This window comes from Amblyomma americanum, chromosome 5, assembly GCF_052857255.1.
Source record: "Amblyomma americanum isolate KBUSLIRL-KWMA chromosome 5, ASM5285725v1, whole genome shotgun sequence".
Classification (NCBI taxonomy): Eukaryota; Metazoa; Arthropoda; class Arachnida; order Ixodida; family Ixodidae; genus Amblyomma; species Amblyomma americanum.
In genome coordinates, this window is record NC_135501.1 from 32,892,879 (window position 1) to 32,917,599 (window position 24,721).

At 47.4% G+C, this 24,721-nt stretch overlaps 1 protein-coding gene across 1 annotated transcript; it reads right to left on the reverse strand.

Moving 5' to 3' along the window:
- Nucleotides 1-18,776: 18,776 nt before the first annotated feature.
- On the reverse strand, nt 18,777-24,395 carry LOC144134627 (uncharacterized). The gene is made up of 3 exons (XM_077667502.1): nt 24,281-24,395; nt 23,570-23,842; nt 18,777-19,015 (listed from the first exon to the last, which is right to left on the reverse strand). Exons 1-3 carry the CDS (start codon nt 24,392-24,394, stop codon nt 18,839-18,841), a joined length of 564 nt encoding a protein of 187 aa, XP_077523628.1. The 5' UTR covers nt 24,395; the 3' UTR covers nt 18,777-18,838.
- Between the last annotated feature and the right edge of the window lie 326 nt (nt 24,396-24,721).

Consider the following 24,721-nt stretch of genomic DNA (forward strand, 5'->3'; position numbering starts at 1 on the left):
GACCGCCGACTTAAAGAGTTAAGGGCTGGGTGTTCTTCGGACGAGAGGTTGTTGTTGACCACTCTGGGTTTTGATTTTGAATACGATTATAGGATATCCTTTTGAACGGCAGTGATGTACATATCCAAATGTCTATCCCTGTGAGCTGCCGACATCGTTGCAGCGGGCGCCTCTGCCGCCCTGTCCAGCATGAAGGCGGTCATCGGCAGTCAGCCGCGAGTGACCCTCGATCAGACTGTGTATGAGCCTGCCACTCCCGCGCGCCCTGAACCGTAGACGCCGTGGAGCGAAGAGAAGATTTGGTACGTGGTTCAACGGCCAGACGCAGAACTTTGTGGACAAGGTGTGTCGACTGTGCCACCTATGACAGTTTGGCAGTGGAGTGACGTACCTCAACCATGCATTGCATGAGCTGCCACCGTGGAGGGTTCTCGCGGCTGATGGATATCATTTGAGCTTTGAGGGTGTGGTCGTCGTGTGCGATCACGTCCGACGCGTACTCTGCGCCACAGCCCCCGCGACAAGATGGAGCTCCAGTCAGCGTCCGGTGGCTAGGACTCCAAGAGGCGGTTGAACAGGCAACAGGACAGAAACAACGTCTATTACTCGCCCCCTGATGCAAGGGGTCGAGTCACCCCCCGTACCCCCCCGCCGCCGCTACATGACGAGACGGGCCTGCGCAGAGATGGCACGCCAAGCCCCGACACAGCGCAGCGATTGACTTGCCACAGGTATGACCCGCTCCCCAAAAACTCATTCACTCTCATTTCTGAATCTGCGAAAATGTATCGAAGAACGGATCAGGTATGAAGCTCACGGAACAATACTAACACGATATTCAGAAGAGGGAAACGTACCCAAGGGCTTGCGGATGCAACTAACCTCAGCGATGACCACCCTTAATGCTGACGAGGAGGCTGAGTGGAAATGTATTCTACACGACAGTTCACTACGCCTTGTGGACCTAATTATACGGCACAGTCAACGAAAAACTATTGAATTGAAGCACATTGAAAAATGCACCCTTCTCGAACCGGATCTAACGGCGACAGAAATAACGGAGCTAAATGAATTCGAAGAACGAAAGACCAAAGAAACAGGCATGGAGAAGCTTAGGAAACTCCGGCGGGACGGTGTGGCACCAGCGCCCCGTTCGATAAGCCCGTCTCCTACTAGAAATACGTTAGCCCCTGAGCAAAACTGTGCGCCTACTACTGGCCAGCCTTGTCGAACGTGTCGAGCCTGCCTCTCACTTTATCGGAAATTGCGTTACTCGCTAAAGGCCTAACCTTCTGCCCCACGACCGGAAAATTCAATGAATTTCAATTATATCATGATCTAGATAACTTCGTAAGGAACTTACGTCTGCGTGAGTATTTTGAAAACCGCGAATCGAACCGGGAAATCAACATACCAGGGACATCCGACAAGCCATCGACTCCAAACGAACACAGGGATAGACATTTGGATATGTACAATCGCCCAATTTTTTAACCTGAACGCGCGAGCATCGACCGGCCAGTCGATAAGCGCCGTATAACGGAGCACAGCGGCGAAGTGTGCGAGAATACGCGCGTGCGCGCAATGCACAGTCCAATGCAGCTTCCCTCTGCCAGGCTGTTCCGGCAACCGGACCCCACCCCACCTGCTTTTTTGTCCGTTATCGCCTTTCCTTCTGTTTTCTGCACGCCACTGACAAAGGATTAGAAAAGGCAACGTGGTACCGCCTTCTTTTCTGTAGGAGAGGGAAGTGTGAATTGATAAGTGAAATAATCCGATCAGATGTCATTGCTATCGCGCTTCACAGTATATAAGGCCTTGCATCCGCTTTCTGGAGTGTTTGCTTCACGCAGCATCAACAATGCCTCCTCGGGTGCCAGAGGAAAAGAGAGTAGCTGCAGTACGCATGTCTTTGAGCGGCACATCCCAAAGACAGATCGCGATGGCTTTGGATTTAAATGTAGCGACAGTGAACAGGATAATTTGCGCGTTTAGAGACGAAGGGCGCATAGGTGATGCAGCAAGGAACTGCGTTCGGAAGACGACAGCAGAAGAGGATGCCGCCTTGGTTCTCGCCGCCGAGACTAATCCCTTCATGACGGCTGGCCAGGTTAGAGATGCGGTTGGCCTCGATGTCAGCGAAGAATTGGTGAGAAAACGGCTTTTGGAAGAAGGCCTGAAGAATCGAAGTGCTGCCCAAAAGCCGCTTCTTTCCGACACAGCGAAAGCAAAAAGACTGGATTTTGCACAGGCCCATCTGCACTGGACAGCAGATGACTGGCACAATGTCGTCTTTACCGACGAGTCCACATTCTGCACGCAGTGGGACCAAAAACGCCAAGTATACAGACCAGACCTAACGAGGTTCGTTTCTTCCTATTACGAATATTTAGTTAGTTTGTGCCTGTTTCTATTTTCACAAATTTATTCCTGTGAGCCTTTTCTTGTTATTGTTAATTTAAGATACGTTTGTGGTGTAAATTGCCGCAATTTTAAATTGACTTATTGTTCTCCTCTCTTGTAGGTATGACCCCCGATACGTCCACCAAGTGAGAGCCAGTGGACGCAAAAGCATCAACGTTTGGGGGATTGTAACCAAAGAGGGCCTTGGACCACTATACAGAATACAGGGCCGATATTGTACCGCCTCCTACATTAATATCGTCGAACAGGTGCTCCTGCCTCATGTGCTCGACGGTCCTTTCAATGACGGCTGCTTCATCCTACAGCAGGACTTGTCCCCCGTGCACACGTCTCGCGCTGCCAAAGGCCGCCTGGAAGAACTCGGAATCATGACGATTGACTGGCCGCCACAAGGAGCGGACATGAATGTAATTGAAAACGTGTGGGGCCTAATGAAAAAGAACTTATCAAAAATGGGTCTTCACAACGTGAGCTGCGATGAACTGTGGCGCAAAGTTGAAGCCGAATGGGAGCTGTTGAAAATCGACCACGACCTCGTACCAGCGCTGTACGACTCTCTTCCGCGACGCATCGCAACGGTTGTTCAGTCTGGTGGAGCCTTCTCCAAATACTGAAGGGCAACAAGCGAGTTGCGACACCCGGGACCCCACAATTTCTCAAGCAGCTGGAATTACCAAAATCTCTAATACCCCTTGGTAACCAGTGCGAGCAAAGGTATCCTTATTGAGGCGTTGTTTTTCTTCTGGTTTCGCTCTCGAGAAAAGCAATAAATTTATTTCTGGTCAGACATAGGCAAGGCACGCTATTCTTTGCAACATCGAAGTTTCTAATCAGCAGGACTTCCAGCGGCAGATATCTTTTTGCCGCAGGAAATTGCCGCGTGAGCCGTAGGGAAAATAAAAATAAAAAGAAGTGCTGATTCTCACGTAGTGCAATCAGCCGGTGTATGTCGCATTCCATCGAGCCCAAGCGGTGCCACTTGACCCTTTATTTATAGCGTGATGGCAGCGTTCAGAAAAGAAAAGACGAAGACGATAACGGTGCTCGAAAGGGGGTGGGGTCCGGTTCCCAGAACAGCCTGGCAGAGGGCAGCTGCACTGGACTGGGCATTGTGCGCACGCGCGTATTCTCGCACACTTCGCCGCTATGCTCCGTTGTACGGCGCTTATCGACTGGCTGGTCGACGCTAGCGCGTTCAGGTTAAAAAATTGGGCGATTGTACATCACTGCCGTTCAAAAGGATATCCTATCATCGTAATCAAAATCAAAACCAAGAGCGGTCAACAACAACCTCTCGTTCGAAGAACGCCAGGCCCTTAACTCTTTAAGTCGGCGGTCCGACATCATCATCAAACCTGCGGACAAAGGTGGCGCTATCGTCGTTATGGACAAGACCGAATACTTAAAAGAAGATTTCCGACAATTGGAAAATAAACAATTTTACACCGAACTCAACAGCGACCCCACAGGAGACTTCGAAGACGAAATTAACAGTGAGATAAAATCTCTCCTCCAAAAACAAAAGATATCCCAGGACATGTTTAAAGCAATGAAGCCGGTCAAACCAGTCCCCGGACGGTTCTACATTTTCCCGAAGATTCACAAACTAAACCGTCACGGTCGTCCCATTGTCTCAAGTAATGGCACACTCACCGAAAAAATTTCTGGCGTTCTCGACTTTTTACTCAAGGACATTGTAGCAACTATCCCCGCCTAAATTCAAGACACTAATCACTTTCTCAGAGTGGTGTCTAATATTGAAATTCCCGATGAAAGCTGATTGGTCACAATGGACGTGACGTCTTTATATACAAATATCCCCCACTCAGACGGCATACGCGCGGCGGTGGATGCATTCCTGCGGACGGATCCTCCAGTTCACCTGAATGGGGAAACTCTCGCAACTATTCTTCGTTTAGTACTCAATTTCAACCACTTTGAATTTGAGGGAAGACACTTTCTTCAGGTGAACGGTACGGCGATGGGGACCAAGGTGGCACCTGCCTATGCCAATATATTCATGGCGGCACTCGAAACACAATTTCTGGACACTCAACCTTCGAAGCCACTCCCCTACAAGCGTTTTCTGGACGACATCTTCACCATCTGGCCTCACGATGAAGCTGGCCTATTAACCCTTATAGGAAACTACAACAAATTTCACCCATCGATATCGTTCACCCACAGCATCTCCAAAACATCTATAAACTTCTTGGACGTGACAATACAGAAAAAAGAAAACACACTTAAGACAACGCTCTACAGAAAGCCCACCGACCGCCCGCAGTATCTACATTTTAAGAGCAGCCACCCGCACCACTGCAAGACGAGCATACCTTACTCTCAGGCGCATAGATACCGACGGGTATGCTCTGAGCTCGATGACTTTGACCGCCATGCTGAACAACTAAAGACAAATCTCTTACTGAAAAAATATCCCGCTTCCATCTTGGAAGACGCTATTCGGAAAGCTCGCGGTCTAGACAGAAATAAAATACTGAGTCCCCAAAGCTTCCAGCAAGGTGAAAGGCAAACCAACGTCGTTCTCACACATTCATCAAACATGCCACGCGTGAACAATATCATCTCAAAACATTTTAACATTATCGAGAAAAGCAGTCACCTGTCCCGCATTTTTAAGCAGCCAACAAGAGCGGTATACCGGAGAAGCAAAAACCTCAAGGACATTTTAGTTAAATCCAGAACATCGCCCAATGCTAACCCAAACCACGGGTGTCAACCCTGCCGAAAACCACGCTGCAAGGTTTGCTGTCACATGCTGACAACAGATATTGCAAAAGGTACCTTCTCTGACTTTACTTTCACAATCAAAGAAACTCTAAATTGCGACAGTGCAATTGTGGTCTACATGCTTCACTGCAACGTGTGCGGCATGCAGTACATCGGCCAGGCAGAAACTCCGTTCAGGTTGCGATTCAACAACCACAAGGCCCACGTTCACACACTGCCAAACCTACCGTTTTCTAAGCACCTATGTCTGCCACAGCAATAGTTTGAAAGCATCCGGGTCATCCTCCTACAGTCGGGTTTTCAAACCGGCCGCCAAAGAGAACAGAGGGAATCATATTTCATACATAAATTTCGGACATTAACCCACGGCATTAATGAGAATTTGGGCAATTTTGCCTTCCACAAAAACCATTCCAATTGAGAAAGAAGCTCCCGTCTGTTATTTTCCATTTGTTTTCCTTTTATCCTGCTCACCATGCGCCCCCTCCCCTCCCCCCCCCCCCCTCTTCTTTACTCCATGCCGGTTTCCCTTTTTCCTCCTTGTCCTCCTAGCCCCCTTCTCGGTATTGTCAGCGGTGGGACGCGCGGCGCAGGCGCCCTCTGACGAACGGCCGGTGGTTGCTGTCTGCAGCGGCTAGTTGCGGGATCGGGTTTCCACACGGCGTCTGGACGACCGCTTTTCCGCCGCTGAGGCGACACGCCGCCCTCGTAACGGTCACTGGTGCCTCTTGGACAAGGCGAAATGATGCGGCCTTGACAGCTGACAGTAAATTACATTACAAAAGTTCTTAACACCTGCACTGCTGGGGAGCGGGTCATGCTATGTGTGCCTTTGTGTTTTGTTTCAGTGTATTCTGGTGTTTTCCTTTTTGTTCTTTTCTTGTTTTCCGAGTTTTCGTTATTTTCCCCTTGTGCTCGAACTTCTCGATTCCGCAGAAGGAAACCTTTGTTGCTTAAGTCTTCTCGGCGAAAATACAACCCTCTCAGCTCTGCTGCATGTCTGTCACCTTTGTATTTTAACTAGCTTTTTCAAACTTGTTTCACATCCTTTCTCCTTTCCCCTTAGTGGACGCCGACACACACAGAGAGAGAGAGAAAGTGCCTCCTCTCCATCTGCATTTTGTACCGTAAATGCGCACATCTGTGTATTCATTCGACTTAACCCTGATGAAGGACGGGCCACCGTCTGAAACCTTTGGTGAATAAACCTAGATAATCGAACCAGTTGTGACCTTTCACTATATATATATATATATATATATATATATATATATATATATATATATATATATATATATATATATATATATATATATATATGTGTGTGTGTGTGTGTGTGTGTGTGTGTGTGTGTGTATAAATACTTCACAAAAGTCTTCCCGGATCCAGAAATTTATAATGCAGAAAAGAGGGGCACACGAACGGAAACAGATTAACGATGTTTCGGCCGGGGCCCGGCCTTCGTAAGGTCGCCTGACGAAGGCCGTCAGGTCGGCCTTTGTTGGTTGTTTAACATTGATTGTAATCATTCTGCAGCTTTCTGTGTTTGCTGTCGATTCTGCACACGAGGGGGCCGGGGGGGGGGGGGGGAGGCTTGAGTGCCTGACCTCCGTCAGGCACTCAAGCGCATTTAGTTTCAACCTCTCCTCGTACCTCAATGGTAAAGAAAATAAATCCTGCAGTCCTGAAGCCACGGGTCTTTAAGCTACTCCGCAGGCATATCAGCGATGATAAGAGACGAAAGCCCATCAAGTGAGGCGACCGGATGGATCTTTAATAGGCCATAACCAGCACAGCGCATGGTGGTTTGTGATGACATTGAACCGGCGGTCGTACACATACGGTCAGAATTTCGTTAGCGCCCATACAATAGGTAAACCTTCCTTCTCCGTTACGGAATAGTTGGATTCAGCTTTGATGAGCACGCGACTCGCACTACGCAACTACGTATTCCTCAAACCCATCTTTTCGCTCAGCCAAGGCAGCTTCGAGGCCAACGCCACTCGCATCCGTTTGGGCCTCGGTAGGTGTTGTTGGCTCACAGTGTCGGAGTATTGGTGGCGAAGTCAAAAGATAGCGCAGGGTAGTGAACCCTACGTCTCACTCAGCCGACGAGCCAGACATGTCATTGTTTCCGTGAAGTAGCTTCGTCAGCGGCGCAATGATCGACGCAGAATTGCGTACGAAGCGCCGGAAATAGGAACACATACCTATGAAGCTTCGAGGTTGCTTGAGCGACATACGTTTAGGAAATTGCGCCACAGCACGGAGATTGGCCCGGTCTTGGAGAACGCATTCTTTGGAGGCGATGCGTCCCAAGACGGCGAACTTCCTAGCTCCGAAGTGTCACTTTTTGAGATTCAGCTGCAGGCTGGCGTCAGTCAGACACATCAAAACCGGCCGTAAGCGTGCGAGGTGCATGGTGAATTTGGCGGAAAAGAAAATAAGGTCGCCTATGTAGCAGAGGCGGGTCTGCCACTTGAACTTCCGCAAGATGTTGTCCATCATCCTTTCGAATGTGGCGGGCACGTTGCACAGCCCGACTGGCACCACGTTGAACTCGTAAAGGCCGTCAGGTGTAACAAATGCTGTTTTTTCTCTGTCAGGTGCAGCCATCGGTACTTGCCAGTAGCCGGAACGTAGCTCAAGGGACGAAAAGTGCTCAGCGCCTTGGAGGGAATCAAGAGCGTCGTCGCTGCGGGGAAGAGGGTAATTGCCCTTGTGGGTAATTTTGTTCAGGCGGCTATAATCGAGACATAATTGGATTGAACTATGTTTCTTCGTTACCATCGGCGAAGACCAAGAGCTGTGAGTCGAACGGATGACACCACGGTGCCGCATGTCCTTCGTGAGACCGCATCTTCACGAGACCGCCGTGAACAACGTAAACAGCAGACCGCAGCGCCAGGTTTTTGCGGTGCACAACGAAAGACAACGGCGTAAATAAAACGGTGACGGCTGGCGTGGCAGGTCACGAGAGGGATACAAGCGCCGAAGCCTCCAGAGCGACGTCGACGTCTTCAGTGACTGTGAGCTTCTACAGACACACTAAATGGAGGTAGTCGGTTAGTTCATCACACAATGCAGAAAATTGTACCTCAGCGCGGGCGCAGTCTATCACGGCGTCAGTTTTTGACAGGAAGTCCCACCCAAGAATCACGTCGTGGGAGCAAGACAGAATGACCACGAATTAGACACAGTACAAAATATCTTCAATGACGACCCGCGTTGTGCATGCGGCCAAAGCTGCCATCCTCTCTTCGGTAGCAGTGCGAAGCGCCAAACCAGAAAATGACGTCGTCACTTTCCGTAAGCGCCGGCACAGTCTCTCACGAATCACTGACAAAGGAGCACGCGTGTCGACAAGCGCGTAGACAGACCATCGACAGAAACCACTAGAATGTTCGTGGGGGAGAGATGAGGCCATGAACTGTTCGAAGAGCACGCAGGTTTTTTCCTCTGGAACTGCGGAACTTAGTTTCCCTCGTATGCGGATGTAGGGCGATGACGTAGGTGACAGGAAACGGTGACGTGAGGAGGGGATCTACGGGTTGTATACGGACGCTGGTCGGTGGCTTAGGCATCCGGAGGTTGAGCATAATGGAGCAGCTGAGCTGAGCACGCAGAGGGCGCAACCGCTGGAGGGGCGACCATGCGGCGACTACAGAGGCGGCCAACATGTCCGGGGAAACCATACGAAAAGCATGCAGGACGATTGTTCGGTGTGCGCCAAGGGTTGCAATATGGCGAAGAGGAAGAAGCGAAGCCGTAGGTGGGAGGGGGGGGGGGGATGGATAGGTGCCGGGCACAGGACACGCTGACTGGGTGGAAACGCCACAGGCCGAGGCCGCCAAGCCATGGCAGCGTACGTCAAGGGCGCCGCCACAGGAGTGCAGAGGCTATAACGTGCCACGGCGCCGGCGCACGCCAAAGGAGGGACGGAAGTAACTTCAGGTAGAATAGAAAGAACTTCCGCGACTTGTTCTCGGATGACGCGCTGTAACGAAGGCACAAGATGGTGGTTTTGTTGAGTACACAAGGTGACCAGATCTTTTTGGGTCGCGGATTGAGTGGAAGTGTTGCTTGTTGGGCGAGTTGGTGACCCATGAAAATAGAGCAGCGCGTAACAAAACAGGACACAAAGGAGAGACAAAGAATGACACACGTGTCGTTCTGTGTCTCTCCTTTGTGTCCTGTTTTGTTACGCGCTGCTCTATTTTCATGGGTTGAGTGGATTTGGCACGAAGCCAACAAAACGCCACACAAGTGTCAAGGTGCCATTTTGTTTTAAAAACAAGAGAGAAATCTAATAGAGGCTTTGAAAAAGTAAAATGGCGACGGCGCACCAACGGGTACAACACGCCATCTCGTGACTGGCCATTATACTACTGACACAAGAGAGGCGCGTCAGAACTCGGGTGGACGAGAGAGTTGAGCAACTTCCTAGCGAATAAACTGCTGGATCTGGGGCCGCAGTGGAGACTGGTAGGAAGGAGTCAGACGTCAAAGCAAGCAGAGGCTCCGTGCGCGAGAGTAGAGAGCGAGTGAGAAGACAGCGCTTTCATAGTTCGTTGTAGCTCTGGCATTGGGGAATGACGTCGACGACGGTCGCTGGTTTTTTTTTTTTTCACAAGCATCTGGAACGCGTCGTCGTCAGTGCCTTTACGGATGTGGTCGAACTTGGCGCGCTCGTGCATCGAAGCATCCACACGCTTGCACAGGTCCGCCATATCCTCAATATAACTGGTGAAATTTTCACCAGGCAGCAGCGCCCGAGCACGCAGGCGTTGCTCAGTGTGCAACTTGCGCACCGCAGGCCAGCCGAAGACGTCAGCGAAATTCCGCTTGAGGGCGGACCACGATGCAATGTCAGCCTCGTGGTTGCGGTAATACAGATTCGCAACGTCCGTGAGATAGATGACGTTGTTGAGTTTGAGAGCATCATCCCATTTTCTATGGGTACTGCAGTACCGCTCGTACGAGCCTAACCAGTCCTCGACGATATGGTCTCCGGTATCGCTGAATACAGCAGTATCGCGCTGGCGCAAAGCTCCAGCGCAGATGACAGTCGGCTGCAGTGCGGCAGGACAAGGGCTGGAATCTTGAGGCACGATGATGATCGCAAGCATACGGATTCGAACCTCCAGGACGTCAGCAAATCCGCATGTACACCAAGTGAAAGGGGAGTTTGTGCACAAATAAAAGGAGGGATGTAATTCACGGAGGGCGACACAAAACGCCGAGCAGAACGGCGGGCAGCGCAGAAGACGGCCAGTCCAACCGAAGCGATCTCGTGCAGCGAGGCGCCGCTTAGTCGTCGTCTTCTTCTTCTTCACCCCAGGTATATGGCACATACCCACGCGGGGGGATCGGCGCTTCGTCTTCATCGGCGCGTCGTCAGTGGTCTGCCTAGGCGGCATAAGGCGCGGCCGTCATGGTTCGCTACAATATTAATTTCTTCATTTCCACCACTGATGGAGGAGACTGTGGGTAAAAGTCGCTTTAGAAGCGGCTTGACTAGAGCTCGAAGCCTCCTTTAGAAGGCAAGCAGCTATTGAGCAGGAAATAGATATACATAGCAATTAACTTCACGTACAATATGCACATAAAGACAAAAACGCAAATTACATGAAAAATTATAACCAGAACAGCGCGCACTAAGACACGGACACGAAGGGAGACACAACACACACAAGCGCTGACTTTCAACTGGTGTTTATTGTTTGGAACGAGGCATATGTACAGTTCCAACAACACAAGGAAACCAAACCATTCATTCATAGATTCATAGTCAATTCATGCATGTCGCACTGAACAAGGAAGATAACAACATTATCATTTTCCCTTCGCTAAAAATGGCAATTCTTTAGGACTGATTGATAAAGAGGGGCTACTGACGCATGCGTCATTAGACCAGGCGATGTGCGCTGTTCCGATTACTTCGCGTGTTAATTGGTCACTGTGTTTACTTAAAATTTGTGTGCTAGTGAAGTCAGGGTGGCAAGTTTTGCTTTCACAGTCTCTACAATGGATCCCGAGATGCCCTTTTACTGTGTTATGCACGTTGTTATTGTGCTCCTTCAGGCGTTCATTGAGGCATCTCCCCGTCTGACCCACATACAGCTTGCCGCATGACAAGGGAATGGCATACACTACACCTTCTTCACATGATACGAATTGATTTTCATGCTTGATGTCGCAATCTCTGGGAACGTATTCAGTGTTAACCATTTTGCACATCTTCCTAAGCTAATCCGGAGCCGAAAACATAACCTTGACACATGCTCTATTCGCTATCTTTTTTAGTCTGTGGGAGAATTGATGAATGTAAGGCACAACAGTAGTTTTTTCTTTTTCCTTCCGCGTCTCTGCCTCCTCCCCTTTTCCATTTTTGCCTAAACTACTGAGAATAGATTCGGACACTGATACGAGTAGCTGCTTGGGATAACCAGCCTTAACGAGCCGATCAGTTTGGAGAAGGAAACTATCTTGCAAGGAGTGCATGCAAGATTTGTTAAGCGCGTTGTGGTGGCATGACCTTCGCCACGGCACGTTTTACCAGCTTAGAATGAGATGACATAAAAGAGAGCAATGGCTTTCTGCTTCGTGGCTGTTAAGACCAACACATGTGACGGTGCATTAATCTGTGTTTGAGGTCTAAAAATTGGATGACATTGTTTTCTGGCACTTCAGAGGTTAGCATGAGGGGGTGAAGGCACTCAACAAAGTTAGCTTTGATCTGCGTAAAGACTGCGTCAAATTCTTCCACATTAGAGTCTATAAGAACAAGAAAGTCATCAACATAGCGAAAACATTGTATAACCTTTGACCCTTTCAATTTGTCCTGAAGCCTTCTACCCTTTTGTGCTAATAACAAGTCACTAAGCACGGGAGCTATGCATGACCCGATGCAAACTCCTCGTTTTTGCAGGTAAAACTCTCCATCCCAGGAAATGAAGGTAGAAGTTAATTACACTTGAAGTAGTTCTGAAAAGCCCTCGGCGGATATACGGCTCTTGTTTTGGAATTCAATTAATCCTTGCTGGTCAATACATTCTGCTAAGCACGCGAAAAGCTTATCATGTGGTAGCGAATAATATAAGTCCTTGACGTCAAAAGAGCAGGCCTTCAGTACCTTGTTCTTGTTAGTTTCTAAAAACTGGATTATATCCTGCGAATTTCTACCTGGAAAGGATCGTCCAACGTAAGCGAATTTAAGATCTTCTTTAGAAAAACGGCTACAGTTTTCTGCCATGTGCCTCTCTCAGATACGATCACACGAAACGGACACTCTGGTTTGTGGGTTTTTGCGCTAAAAAAAACACTTGTAAACTAAGTCCTTTACTTTTATCGGCTCTTTTCGTGAACAGTTCAAGGTTAAGTTTTTTGCACACTTTCTTGGCCTTAGCTTTAATTCTTTTCAGGTTAAGGTTCTTGGCCACAGAAAACGAAGAAAAAATAGGTTCCCTACCCTTCTTGACGTACAATTGAGAGGGTAGCACTAGGAATCCCCCTTCCTTGTCAGCTGGGAGCAAACGCAGCGAATTTCCCTTCAAATACGAGACAGTTCGCCGAACCGAGACGGTGTTCACTGGGGCCTTGCAACGCAGTAGCGCATCAACTCCTTCAGACACGCACCTATCTGATTCTGCTGCCGGTGCCAACCTGGACACCTGCCTCACCAGGCTCAGAAGTTCTGCGGGCGACCTTTTGGGTTCCGTGGCGTACTTCGGCCCCTGGGAGAGAACACGATGCACTTTGGAGGATTCCTGCTTTCACAAGGCCATTGCTCAAGAATTTGCCACATCCTGAAGGCTGAATGGAATAGACAAGCTCGGTTTTACAGGCGCAGTCTTTTTCTTTTGCTGCAAAGAACCGAAGCCCCACCACATTGAAAGAAGAAATGGAAAGAGTTTTCGAATTTAGTGAACGCAACGGCTGACTTCCTGTGGCACCAAACCCTTTTCCAGCTACGCGCATCACCGGCCATAAAGAAGCACACGATAGAGAATGTCATCCACACCGCAGGGAACGTGTCGCTGCCTACGGAAGTGCGTCGTGTTCTCTCCCAGGGGCCGAAGTACGCCACGGAACCCAAAATGTCGCCCGCAGAACTTCTGAGCCTGGTGAGGCAGGTGTCCAGGTTGACACCGGCGGCAGAATCAGATAGGTGCGTGTCTGAAGGAGTTGATGCGCTACTGCGTTGCAAGGCCCCAGTGAACACCGTCTCGGTTCGGCGAACTGTCTCGTATTTGAAGGGAAATTCGCTGCGTTTGCTCCCAGCTGACAAGGAAGGGGGATTCCTAGTGCTACCCTCTCAATTGTACGTCAAGAAGGGTAGGGAAGTTATTTTGTCTTCGATTTCAGTGGCCAAGAACCTTAACCTGAAAAGAATTAAAGCTAAGGCTAAGAGAGTGCGCAAAAAACTTAACCTTGAACTGTTAACGAAAAGTGCCGATAAAAGTAAAGGACTTAGTTTACAAGCGTTTTTTAGCGCAAAAACCCACAAACCAGAGTGTCCGTTTCGTGTGATCGTATCTGAGAGAGGCACCTGGCAGAAAACTGTAGCCGTTTTTCTAAAGAAGATCTTAAATTCCTATTTGAAGGGAAATTTGCTGCGTTTGCTCCCAGCTGACAAGGAAGGGGGATTCCTAGTGCTACCCTCTCAATTGTACTACGTCAAGAAGGGTAGGGAACCTATTTTGTCTTCGTTTTCTGTGGCCAAGAACCTTAACCTGAAAAGAATTAAAGCTAAGGCCAAGAGAGTGTGCAAAAAACTTACCTTGAACTGTTAACGAAAAGTGCCGATAAAAGTAAAGGATCCTTTCCACGTAAAAAATTCGCAGGATGTAATCCAGTTTTTAGAAACTAACAAGAACAAGGGACTGAAGGCCTGCTCTTTTGACGTCAAGGACTTACATTATTCACTACCACATGATGAGCTTTTCGCGTGCTTAGCAGAATGTATTGACCAGCAAGGATTAATTGAATTCCAAAACAAGAACGGGATATCCGCCGAGGGCTTTTCAGAACTACTTAGAGTGTATTTAACTTCTACCTTCATTTCCTCAGATGGCGAATGTTACCTGCAAAAACGAGGAGTTTGCATCGGGTCATGCATAGCTCCCGTGCTTAGTGACTTGTTATTAGCACAAAAGGGTAGAAGGCTTCAGGACAAATTGAAAGGGTCAAAGGTTATACAATGTTTTCGCTATGTTGATGACTTTCTTGTTCTTATAGACTCTAATGTGGAAGAATTTGACGCAGTCTTTACGCAGATCAAAGCTAACTTTGTTGAGTGCCTTCACCCCCTCATGCTAACCTCTGAAGTGCCAGAAAACAATGTCATCCAATTTTTAGACCTCAAACTCAGATTAATGCACCATCACATGTGTTGGTCTTACCAGCCACAAAGCAGAAAGCCATTGCTCTCTTTTATGACATCTCATTCTAAGCTCGTAAAACGTGCCGTGGCGAAGTCATGCTACCACAACGCGCTTAACAAATCTTGCATGCTCTCCTTGCAAGATAGTTTCCTTCTCCAAACTGATCGCCTCGTTAAGGCTGGTTATCCCAAGCAGCTACTAGTATCAGTGTCCGAATCTATTCTCAGTAGTTTAAGCAAAAATGGAAAAGGGGAGCAGGCAGAGACACGGAAGGAAAAAAAAAAACTACTGTTGTGCCTTACATTCATCAATTCTCCCACAGACTAAAAAAGATAGCGAATAGAGCACGTGTCAAGGTTATGTTTTCTGCTCCGGATAAGCTTGGGAAGATGTGCAAAATGGTTAACACTGAATACGTTCCCAGAGATTGTGACATCAGGCATGAAAATCAATTCGTATCATGTGAAGAAGGTGTAGTGCATGCCATTCCCTTGTCATGCGGCAAGCTGTATGTGGGTGAGATGGGGAGATGCCTCAATGAACGCCTGAAGGAGTACAATAGCAACGTGCATAACACAGTAAAAGGGCATCTCGGGATCCATTGTAGAGACTGTGAAAGCAAAACTTGCCACCCTGACTTCACTAGCACACAAATTTTAAGTAAACACAATGACCAATTAACAAGCGAAATAATCGAAGCAGCGCATATCGCCTGGTATAATGACGCATGCGTCAGTAGCCCCTCGTTATCAATCAGTCCTAAAGAATTGCAATTTTTAGCGAAGGGAAAATGATAATGTTGTTATCATCCTTGTTCAATGCGACATGCATGAATTGACTATGAATCTATGAATGGATGGTTTGGTTTCTTTGTGTTGTTGGAACTGTATATATGCCTCGTTCCAAACAATAAACACCAGTTGACAGTCAGCGGTTGTATGTGTCGTGTCTCCCTTCGTGTCCGTGTCTTAGTGCACTGTTCTGGTTATAATGAGTTACCAAATCGCCCAAGCATCTGTTTGAACGAATTTCATTTCTAGTACATCGGGCCCTATTCATTGTCTGTCCGTGCATCCATGTATTCTCGTCACCTACATGGCTGTCGCCGTATGCAACGCACGATCATTGGCTTTTCTCGTCAAGGGAAAACGTGTTCCAACGTTCGTTCTGTAGCTGTTTGGAGGATTCCTGCCTTCGCAAGGCCATTGCTCAAGAATTTGCCACATCCTGAAGGCTGAATGGAATAGACAAGCTCGGTTTTACAGGCGCAGTCTTTTTCTTCTGCTGCAAAGAACCGAAGCCCCACCAAAGAGAAAGAAGAAATGGAAAGAGTTTTCGGATTTAGCGAACGCAACGGCTGACTTCCTGTGGCACCAAACCCTTTTCCAGCTACGCGCATCACCGGCCAGAAAGAAGCACACGACAGAGAATGTCATCCACACCGCAGGGAAGGTGTCGCTGCCTACGGAAGTGCGTCGTGTTCTCTCGCAGGGGCCGAAGTACGCCACGGAACCCAAAAGGTCGCCCGCAGAACTTCTGAGCCTGGTGAGGCAGGTGTCCAGGTTGGCACCGGCGGCAGAATCAGATAGGTGCGTGTCTGAAGGAGTTGATGCGCTACTGCGTTGCAAGGCCCCAGTGAACACCGTCTCGGTTCGGCGAACTGTCTCGTATTTGAAGGGAAATTCGCTGCGTTTGCTCCCAGCTGACAAGGAAAAGGGATTCCTAGTGCTACCCTCTCAATTGTACGTCAAGAAGAGTAGGGAAGCTAATTTGTCTTCGTTTTCTGTGGCCAAGAACCTTAACCTGAAAAGAATTAAAGCTAAGGCCAAGAGAGTGTGCAAAAAACTTAACCTTGAACTGTTCACGAAAAGAGCCGATAAAAGCAAAGGACTTAGTTTACAAGTGTTTTTTAGCGCAAAAACCCACAAGCCAGAGTGTCCGTTTCGTGTGATCGTATCTGAGAGAGGCACATGGCAGAAAACTGTAGCCGTTTTTCTAAAGAAGATCTGAAATTCGCTTACGTTGGACGATCCTTTCCAGGTAAAATATTCGCAGGATGTAATCCAGTTTTTAGAAACTAACAAGAACAAGGGATTGAAGGCCTGCTCTTTTGACGTCAAGGACTTATATTATTCACTACCACATGATGAGCTTTTCGCGTGCTTAGCAGAATGTATTGACTAGCAAGGATTAATTGAATTCCAAAAGAAGAACGGGATATCCGCCGAGGGCTTTTCAGAACTACTTCAAGTGTATTTAACTTCTCCCTTCATTTCCTGGGATGGCGAGTGTTACCTGCAAAAACGAGGAGTTTGCATCGGGTCATGCATAGCTCCCGTGCTTAGTGACTTGTTGTTAGCACAAAAGGTTAGAAGGCTTCAGGACAAATTGAAAGGGTCAAAGGTTATACAATGTTTTCGCTATGTTGATGATTTTCTTGTTCTTATAGACTCTAATGAGGAAGAATTTGACGCAGTCTTTACGCAGATCAAAGCTAACTTTGTTGAGTGCCTTCACCCTTAAAATACTAACTACTGAAGTGCCAGAAAACAATGTCATCCAATCTTTAGACCTCAAACTAAGATTAATGCACCATCACATGTGTTGGTCTTACCAGCCACGAAGCAGAAAGCCATTGCTCTCTTTTACGTCATCTCATTCTAAGCTCGTAAAACGTGCCGTGGCGAAGTCATGCTACCACAACGCGCTTAACAAATCTTGCATGCACTCCTTGCAAGATAGTTTCCTTCTCCAAACTGATCGGCTCGTTAAGGCTGGTATTCCCAAGCAGCTACAAGTATCAGTGTCCGAATCTATTCTCAGTAGTTTAGGCAAAAATGGAAAAGGGGAGGAGGCAGAGACGCGGAAGGAAAAAGAAAAAACTACTGTTGTGCCTTACATTCATCAATTCTCCCACAGACTAAAAAAGATAGCGAATAGAGCATGTGTCAAGGTTATGTTTTCGGCTCCGGATTAGCTTGGGAAGATGTGCAAAATGGTTAACACTGAATACGTTCCCAGAGATTGCGACATCAAGCATGAAAATCAATTCGTATCATGTGAAGAAGGTGTAGTGTATGCCATTCCCTTGTCATGCGGCAAGCTGTATGTGGGTCAGACGGGGAGATGCCTCAATGAACGCCTGAAGGAGCACCATAGCAACGTTCATAACACAATAAAAGGGCATCTCGGGATCCATTGTAGAGACTGTGAAAGCAAAACTTGCCACCCTGACTTCACTAGCACACAAATTTTAAGTAAACACAGTGACCAATTAACACGCGAATAATCGAAGCAGCGCACATCGCCTGGTCTAATGACGCATGCGTCAGTATCCCCTCTTTATCAAACAGTCCTAAAGAATTGGCATTTTTAGCGAAGGGAAAATGATAATGTTGTTATCATCCTTGTTCAGTGCGACATGCATGAATTGACTATGAATCTATGAATGGATGGTTTGGTTTCCTTGTGTTGTTGGAACTGTATATATGCCTCGTTCCAAACAATAGGCACCAGTTAAAAGTCAGCGCTTGTGTGTGTCGTGTCTCCCTTCGTGTCCGTGTCTTAGTGCGCGCTGTTCTGGTTATAATGAGTTACCAACTCGTCCAAGCATGTGTTTTAACATGAAAAATGCTCTTAAATAATTTAAGAAAGAATGAGCGACAAGAAGTTAACAGTTAACGTAATGGCCGCACATCAGATGTAAAAAAATCAAGACCCGATTTTTCAACAGCATTCAAATGTGTTCGTAGTGTGCATAATATTCTTAGTGTAGAATAATTAGTTCGTGGAGTGACCGCCTTATACTGTTCCGTGCATCCTGTGTTCCGTGTACTCAGCTTACAGAATAAACGTTCTTGTTTATAACACCCTCTTTTTTTCTACGCTATATTATTGTCTGCTCGTTTGGTGTGCCACATCAGGTACGAATGTTGACAAGATATGTATCTGCAGAAAAACTTTGTTCGAACACTATTTAATTGACCTTAAAATGCCTACACAACACGTATTTCCGAAAACAAATATAATACCCGTATTTTAGTTTTACAATTATAAATTAAGTCACGCTTTACATTACATTTCGTTCCCCGCGGTCAATGTTTTACGCAAATAAACGGCTCCTTGTGAACTGATGTATGGGCCACACCTCTTGTCCCACACAGCTCAAAGCCATTCACAAAGACAGCTTTCTGACAGTCTTTCAGTGCACCAAACCTACTGAACTCCAGGGGATATGCTCTGTTCATGCCCAATGTAGCGCATAGCTCTCGGCTATTTCACCTGTGCTCAGAGCAGGACTTTGTTACGCAGTACTGCGGCGTCTTTCGGCTCGCCGGCCGGTACAGAAGCAGGGTGAAGGATCTCGCGGCAACGCAAAGCAGCACCACACGGAGCAGCTTGTTCTGCAGCAAATCAGCCCGCTGTGGTCGAGTGACTGTCCTGAGTGTAGCATCCTGCGTCAATGTTGAAAAGGCAAATAAACGGCCATAGTGGCCATTGCGGTCTCCAATCCGCAATAGGCAGCGGTCGCGTATATCTTTGTTCGGTTTTCGTGTTATGGCGTTTAACGTCCAAAAGCAACTCAGGCCTTAAAGGACGCCTCAATGGAGGGCTCCGGATGATTTCCACCACCTGGTGTTCCGGAACATGCACTGACATTGCATGCTGCATGGACCCTCAGCATTTAGCTTCTATTTAAATGCGACCGCCTCGGCGAGGATTGAACCCGTGCCTTTCGGGTCGGTAGCCGAGGAGTGGCATCGCTATGCGCACTTAGTGGTCACCTTACATGCTCGGACAGCCGAAATTCGCAGCTCGGTAGGACGAAGGGCAATGCCAGTTCTCCGCATCTACTAACTGATACTGGACGCACTTCTGATCCTTTGTAATTAGTTCATCATTACCATCGCTTGTCTACGCGCAGTGCAAGGCAATGGCCTCTCCTATTGCTCTCTAACCCTCTCCTGTGCCAGTTGCGACCATAATGATCATCATCAGCCTTAATACACCCACTGCAGGTCAAAGGACTCTCCCATGTCTCTTCAATTCAGCCTGTCTGTTGCCAGCATCATCCACCCTTTGTCTGCAAACTTCTTAATCACATCCGCCCACCTAACCTTCTGCCGTCCCCTGCTACGCTTACTTTCTCTTAGAATCCACTCCGTTACCCTTAAGGACCAGCGGTTATCTTGCCTTCGCATTACATGCCCTGCCCAAGCCCATTTCTTCCTCTTGATTTCGACTGTGATGTCATGAGTGTGCTTGTCTTCGTCTTTTAGCGCCTGTACGCTTTTTGCGTGAACCATGTCATTAACCCGCGTTTGTTCCCTCACCCACTCTGCCTGCTTCCGGTCTCTTAACGTTGCACCTATCAGTTTTCTTTCCATTGCTCACGGCGTTGTCCTTAACTCAAACTGAACTCTTTGCGTTAGCCTCCCTCGTTCCGCCCCGTAGGTGAGCTGCGACCATTGTATCCGCGCGAACTTCTTAATCACATTGCGCCCACCTAACTTTCTGCCTTCCCCTGCTATGTTTCCGTTCTCTTGGATCCATCCATTCCGTTATCCTTGCGGACCATCGGCTATCTTACCTTCGCATTCTAGGCCCTGACCAAGCCCGTTTCTTCCTGTTGATTTCGTATAAGATGTCATTCACCTGTGTTTGTTCTCTGACCCACTCTTAGCTCTTTGTATCTCTTAACGTTACACGCATCGTTTGCCCTTTCATAGCTCCCTGCGTGGTCGCAATTTAAGTTGAACCCTTCTCGTTACCCTCCACATTTCTGCCCCAGAGGTGAGTGCCAGTAACATACAATTGTTAAATGGTTTTCTGTTAAGGGACACTGGTAAACCACCATTCATGATCTGAGAGAGCCTTCCAAATGTGCTTCACACAATTCCCCTTCCTCTAGTTATTTCGCTCTCGTGATTCAGACCTGCGGTCACCACCTGCCCTAAGTAGACGTATTCGCTTCGCACTTACAGGACCTCGCTACCAATTGTAAACTGCTGTTCTATTCCGAGACTTTTGAAGATTACTTTGGTTTTCTGCATCACAATTTTTAGACCAGTCATTTTGCTCTGCCTAACTCATTCATAATGCTTTCCAGTTATCTCTTGAGTGACTTAGCAAGGCAATGTCATCATCCAATCGCCGATTACTAAGGTATTCAGCATTAACTCCTATCCCCAACTTTTCCATACCCAGACGTCCGAACACCTCCTGCAAACAGGCGGTGAATAGCATTCGCGAGATCGTCTCTCCCTGTTTGACACTCTACCTTATTTGCTGACTTTACGGAGGAATATGGTAGCTGTGCAGCCGTTACAGATATCCTCCAGCTTGTTTACATGCAGCTCTTTTACGCCCTCATTCTGCAATTCCTGCATGCCGGCTGACGTTTCGACTGAGCCAAATGCTTTCTCGTAACCTATGAGGGGCATATATAGTCTATGTCGCGTAGAGGAAGAACATCCGCCTCGCGTGCATGAGGACCGGGCTTCGAATCCCGGTGCAGCGCGATTCTCAACCGGATTGAAAATAGACCTCCTCGTGTCAGTGGAGTTGCATAATTAGGCCTGATGTGCGGCCTGATCTCGGTGGCACGAATCGATAACGCACTCATTCACCAGAATGGAATTTAGCCACCCGGGTTTAGTACGTGGCTTTCTATATGACTATACAAAATTAACTCTCATGCTTCAGTCCCATGCGGCTGCAGAGCAACTGACCAAGGCGGCGGCCAGACCTGTGACGCAGCTGAGGGTGCTAAGAATCATTGGTTCCAGACACGCCGCCATTGGAAGCATCCTGGCAACGTTTAAAGCTAGAACGTTATCCAGTGCCGCTAGTTTAGCAGTGCCGTTAGAGGAACTACAGGGTATTAAATGAGACATTGTGTGCTGCCGCGATGGCTGAGTGGTTCAACCAAAGTACTTCTTGAGGAAGTTATTAGTAGACCTCGGCGACAGAAATAGTTCATCTATCATGAATGCTTTCCTCCGCAAACGAGATAACTGGGCGTGGAAGAGACCCAACAGGACAGGACACAACAGGGCGCCTGTCCTGTTGTGTGTTTGTGCCTCTCTTGTCCTTGTTCCTTTCGCGCTGTCCTGACATCATCTACAGCTAGGAACAAACTAGTTGAAACCAAAGTACTTCTTTAGGAAGTTATTAGTAGACATTGGCGACAGAAATAATTAATCTATCGTGAATGCCTTCTTCCGCAAACGAGATAACTGGACGTGGAAGAGACCCATTGATGAGACTAACAACTAAGTAGACATCGTATTGTGCCTTCAGCCCGGCATCATGCAAGATGTGCAGGTCCTTGGAAAGGTGCGCAGTAGCGAGCACAGGATGGTAAAGTGTCGAATAAGCCCAGACTTCAAAAAGAAAGAAGAAAGAAAACTAGAAGAAAAAGAAAAGCCCATTAACGAGTTAGCAGAAAGAGGACAAGTTGAGAAATTAGGATATCGCTTCAGAACAGATACTCGGCTTTAACAGACGATGACGACCTTAATGTTCACGCTATGAATGATAATCTCACAGCTATCATTATGAAGCGCGAAGCAAAGGTAGGCCAAAGCATGAAAGCATCAAGCCCCATAGTAAGAATAGAACTGGCATAGCTATGGAATTTAATTATTAAGCGCAAGGCAAGAGACGTAAGGAAGATTAATTTGGACTGAGTAGAGCATGCTGTAACGAAGGGAGGTAGCCTAAAGTCCTACAAGCCATTAAGGAAACTCTGCATAAGCGAAAATTAGATGTATACGTTAAAAGACAAGGACGGCAATGTCATAGCGCTGGGTGTGTCACTCTTTCTGAGGCCCCGTCTTTTATGCTACGCTTTTATCCTTGCAATATGAACCAACAAGCCTAAGCGTCTACCCTTCTGAATGTCATTAGCAATGTGGATAAGATAGTCAAAGTGGCCGAAGAGTTCTACACAAATCTATACAGTAGCCAATGTAATCAGGACGTAGATGAGATAGGCAGTATAACACAGCAAAGAAAGACGAAGTAAAGTAAGCCATGGGGAGCAATGCAAAGATGGAAAGCAGCTAGTGAGGATCACGTAACTGCAGATGCGTTTTAGGAGAGAGAGGAAATCGTTCTAGAAATCCTAGCGACCCTGAATACTCACTGCCTTATAACTTCAAGCGTACGAGAAGCTTGGAAGAACGCTAACATTATATTGAATAATAAGAAAGGAGACGTCAAGAACTTGAAAAATTAGACCGATCTGTTCACTGTTGCCTACAAGGTTTTTACTAAGCTAACCGCTAATAGAGTCACGGCAACCATAGACTTCAATCAACGAAATTATGAGGCACGCTTTTGTAAAAGGCACTCGACAATGGACCACATTCACGCTATCAGTCAGGTGATACAGCAATGGGCAGAAAATAACCAACAGCTATAATCTGTTCATTACTGCCAAGCACCTAGCTGCTATAGGTAATGTTTTTAGTAGATTTTTCCTAAAATATTGAAGCGAATTCTCTGTATATTACAGTGATAGGAGAGCCATACATTTCGGCTTCCCTAGGAAGGAAACGACCGTAACCGGAAGTGAGTTGTCTTGGAATAGACTTCCGCTTAGATCGAATGAGGTGGGCATGCCTGAAACCTGCTTTGCTATAAGTTCAGTCAACTCGTGGAAGGTGATGTGGCGGTTACGTGGAATAAAGCATATAGAGTATGAATCCAGACTTTTGTACCAATATACAAAAGGCCTGTTACAGTGTAATAATGCGCTCCAGGTGGATTTACTGGTGCGGTAGACCCTTCGCAAAAACAAGCCTCCATGGTATTTGCAGCACTTCGTCTGACCAAGACGCAAGCTGAGTCTCGTCTTCTGCACATGGAAAAAGGTGTGAATATAGGAGTCTCCCTGTTCCTGGCACAGCCTAATGATGCCAAGCATCGCGTCTCGAAAAGCAGGGCCTAGAGCACATTTCCATCACCACACATCTCGTGGCCAACCCTCAAACCAAACTCACCGTGACAGAGATGGCATCAGCGGGGGCATCAAGCAGCAGGTTGTTCAGTGCCTTAATGGACTCTCTTAAGTTCCGTTGGCTTGACGTCTTTGATGCCAAGCTTGATTTCTTTGACGCCAAGCTTGACGTCTTTGACGCCAAGCTTGGGGTTTTTGAAGCCAAGGAGCGTCCCGATGTCGCAACGACGTTATCGGCCTGGGAAGTCTCCATCGTCGCCCTAGTAGCGGAGGCAGAGATCTCTGGGAGCGGAGGTTGGAGAGCTTCCTCGGTCGCCTGCGAGGTAGAGAAAACCATTTGGCAGCGGAGGAGTTGGAGCGAAGGGGCCCTTCACGTCTAAACTGGACCCTACCAGACATGTGTATGCAGTTCTGGGCAACCACCGTGGCAACATACGGGGCCCAGTCGTTAAAGGAGAACATATCACATATGTATTCGGTGAGGTAGGTGTCGAAACGGCTCATAGCTCCGCTGGTGCATACCGGTACCACTGCAGCTTTCTTCGCGCTAGGGCTGGGCTCACACAGTGTATCAAAGAAATATGCCGACGCTTACCGAGCCCTTAATGCAATTGTGTATATTGCATTGGAGCTCTATAGTAGTTATACGATAGGCTTTGCGGCCACACACGCCAGAATACATGGCCCCCTTGCAATGTCCGGGTACGAGAACAAATATTTGTGAGATTTTGGAAACAGCGAACATCGGTCACACCTGAAAAATTGCCTTTTTTGCCACCGCCTCGGCTCTGTAAAAGGGCAAAAGTAAGCAATCAACAAAAATATCGGAAGCTAAAATTATGACCGCTATATGCTGAGCGCTCAGCATGAACAAGGGTACTACAGAGAGTTGAACTTCTAATGGCGATAAGAAGTGGCTTGGAGTCTGCGTCAAAAACAACGATAAAATTTTCGAGCAAAATTAAAACAACTCATCGGCCTCCCACAAGTGTTTGAGTGCTTTATATTGCATATAAAATTATAGTGGACAAACAAAGGCAGGAAAAAGCATGTGCGACAAATTCAATATGCTTTGAATGCGGCAGTAAAAAAAAGCGCAGGCGTTCTAGAGCAGCCGCATTACCGTCTGTACAATTGTGAATAGCGTTATATATATATATATATATTTATATATATATATATATATATATATATA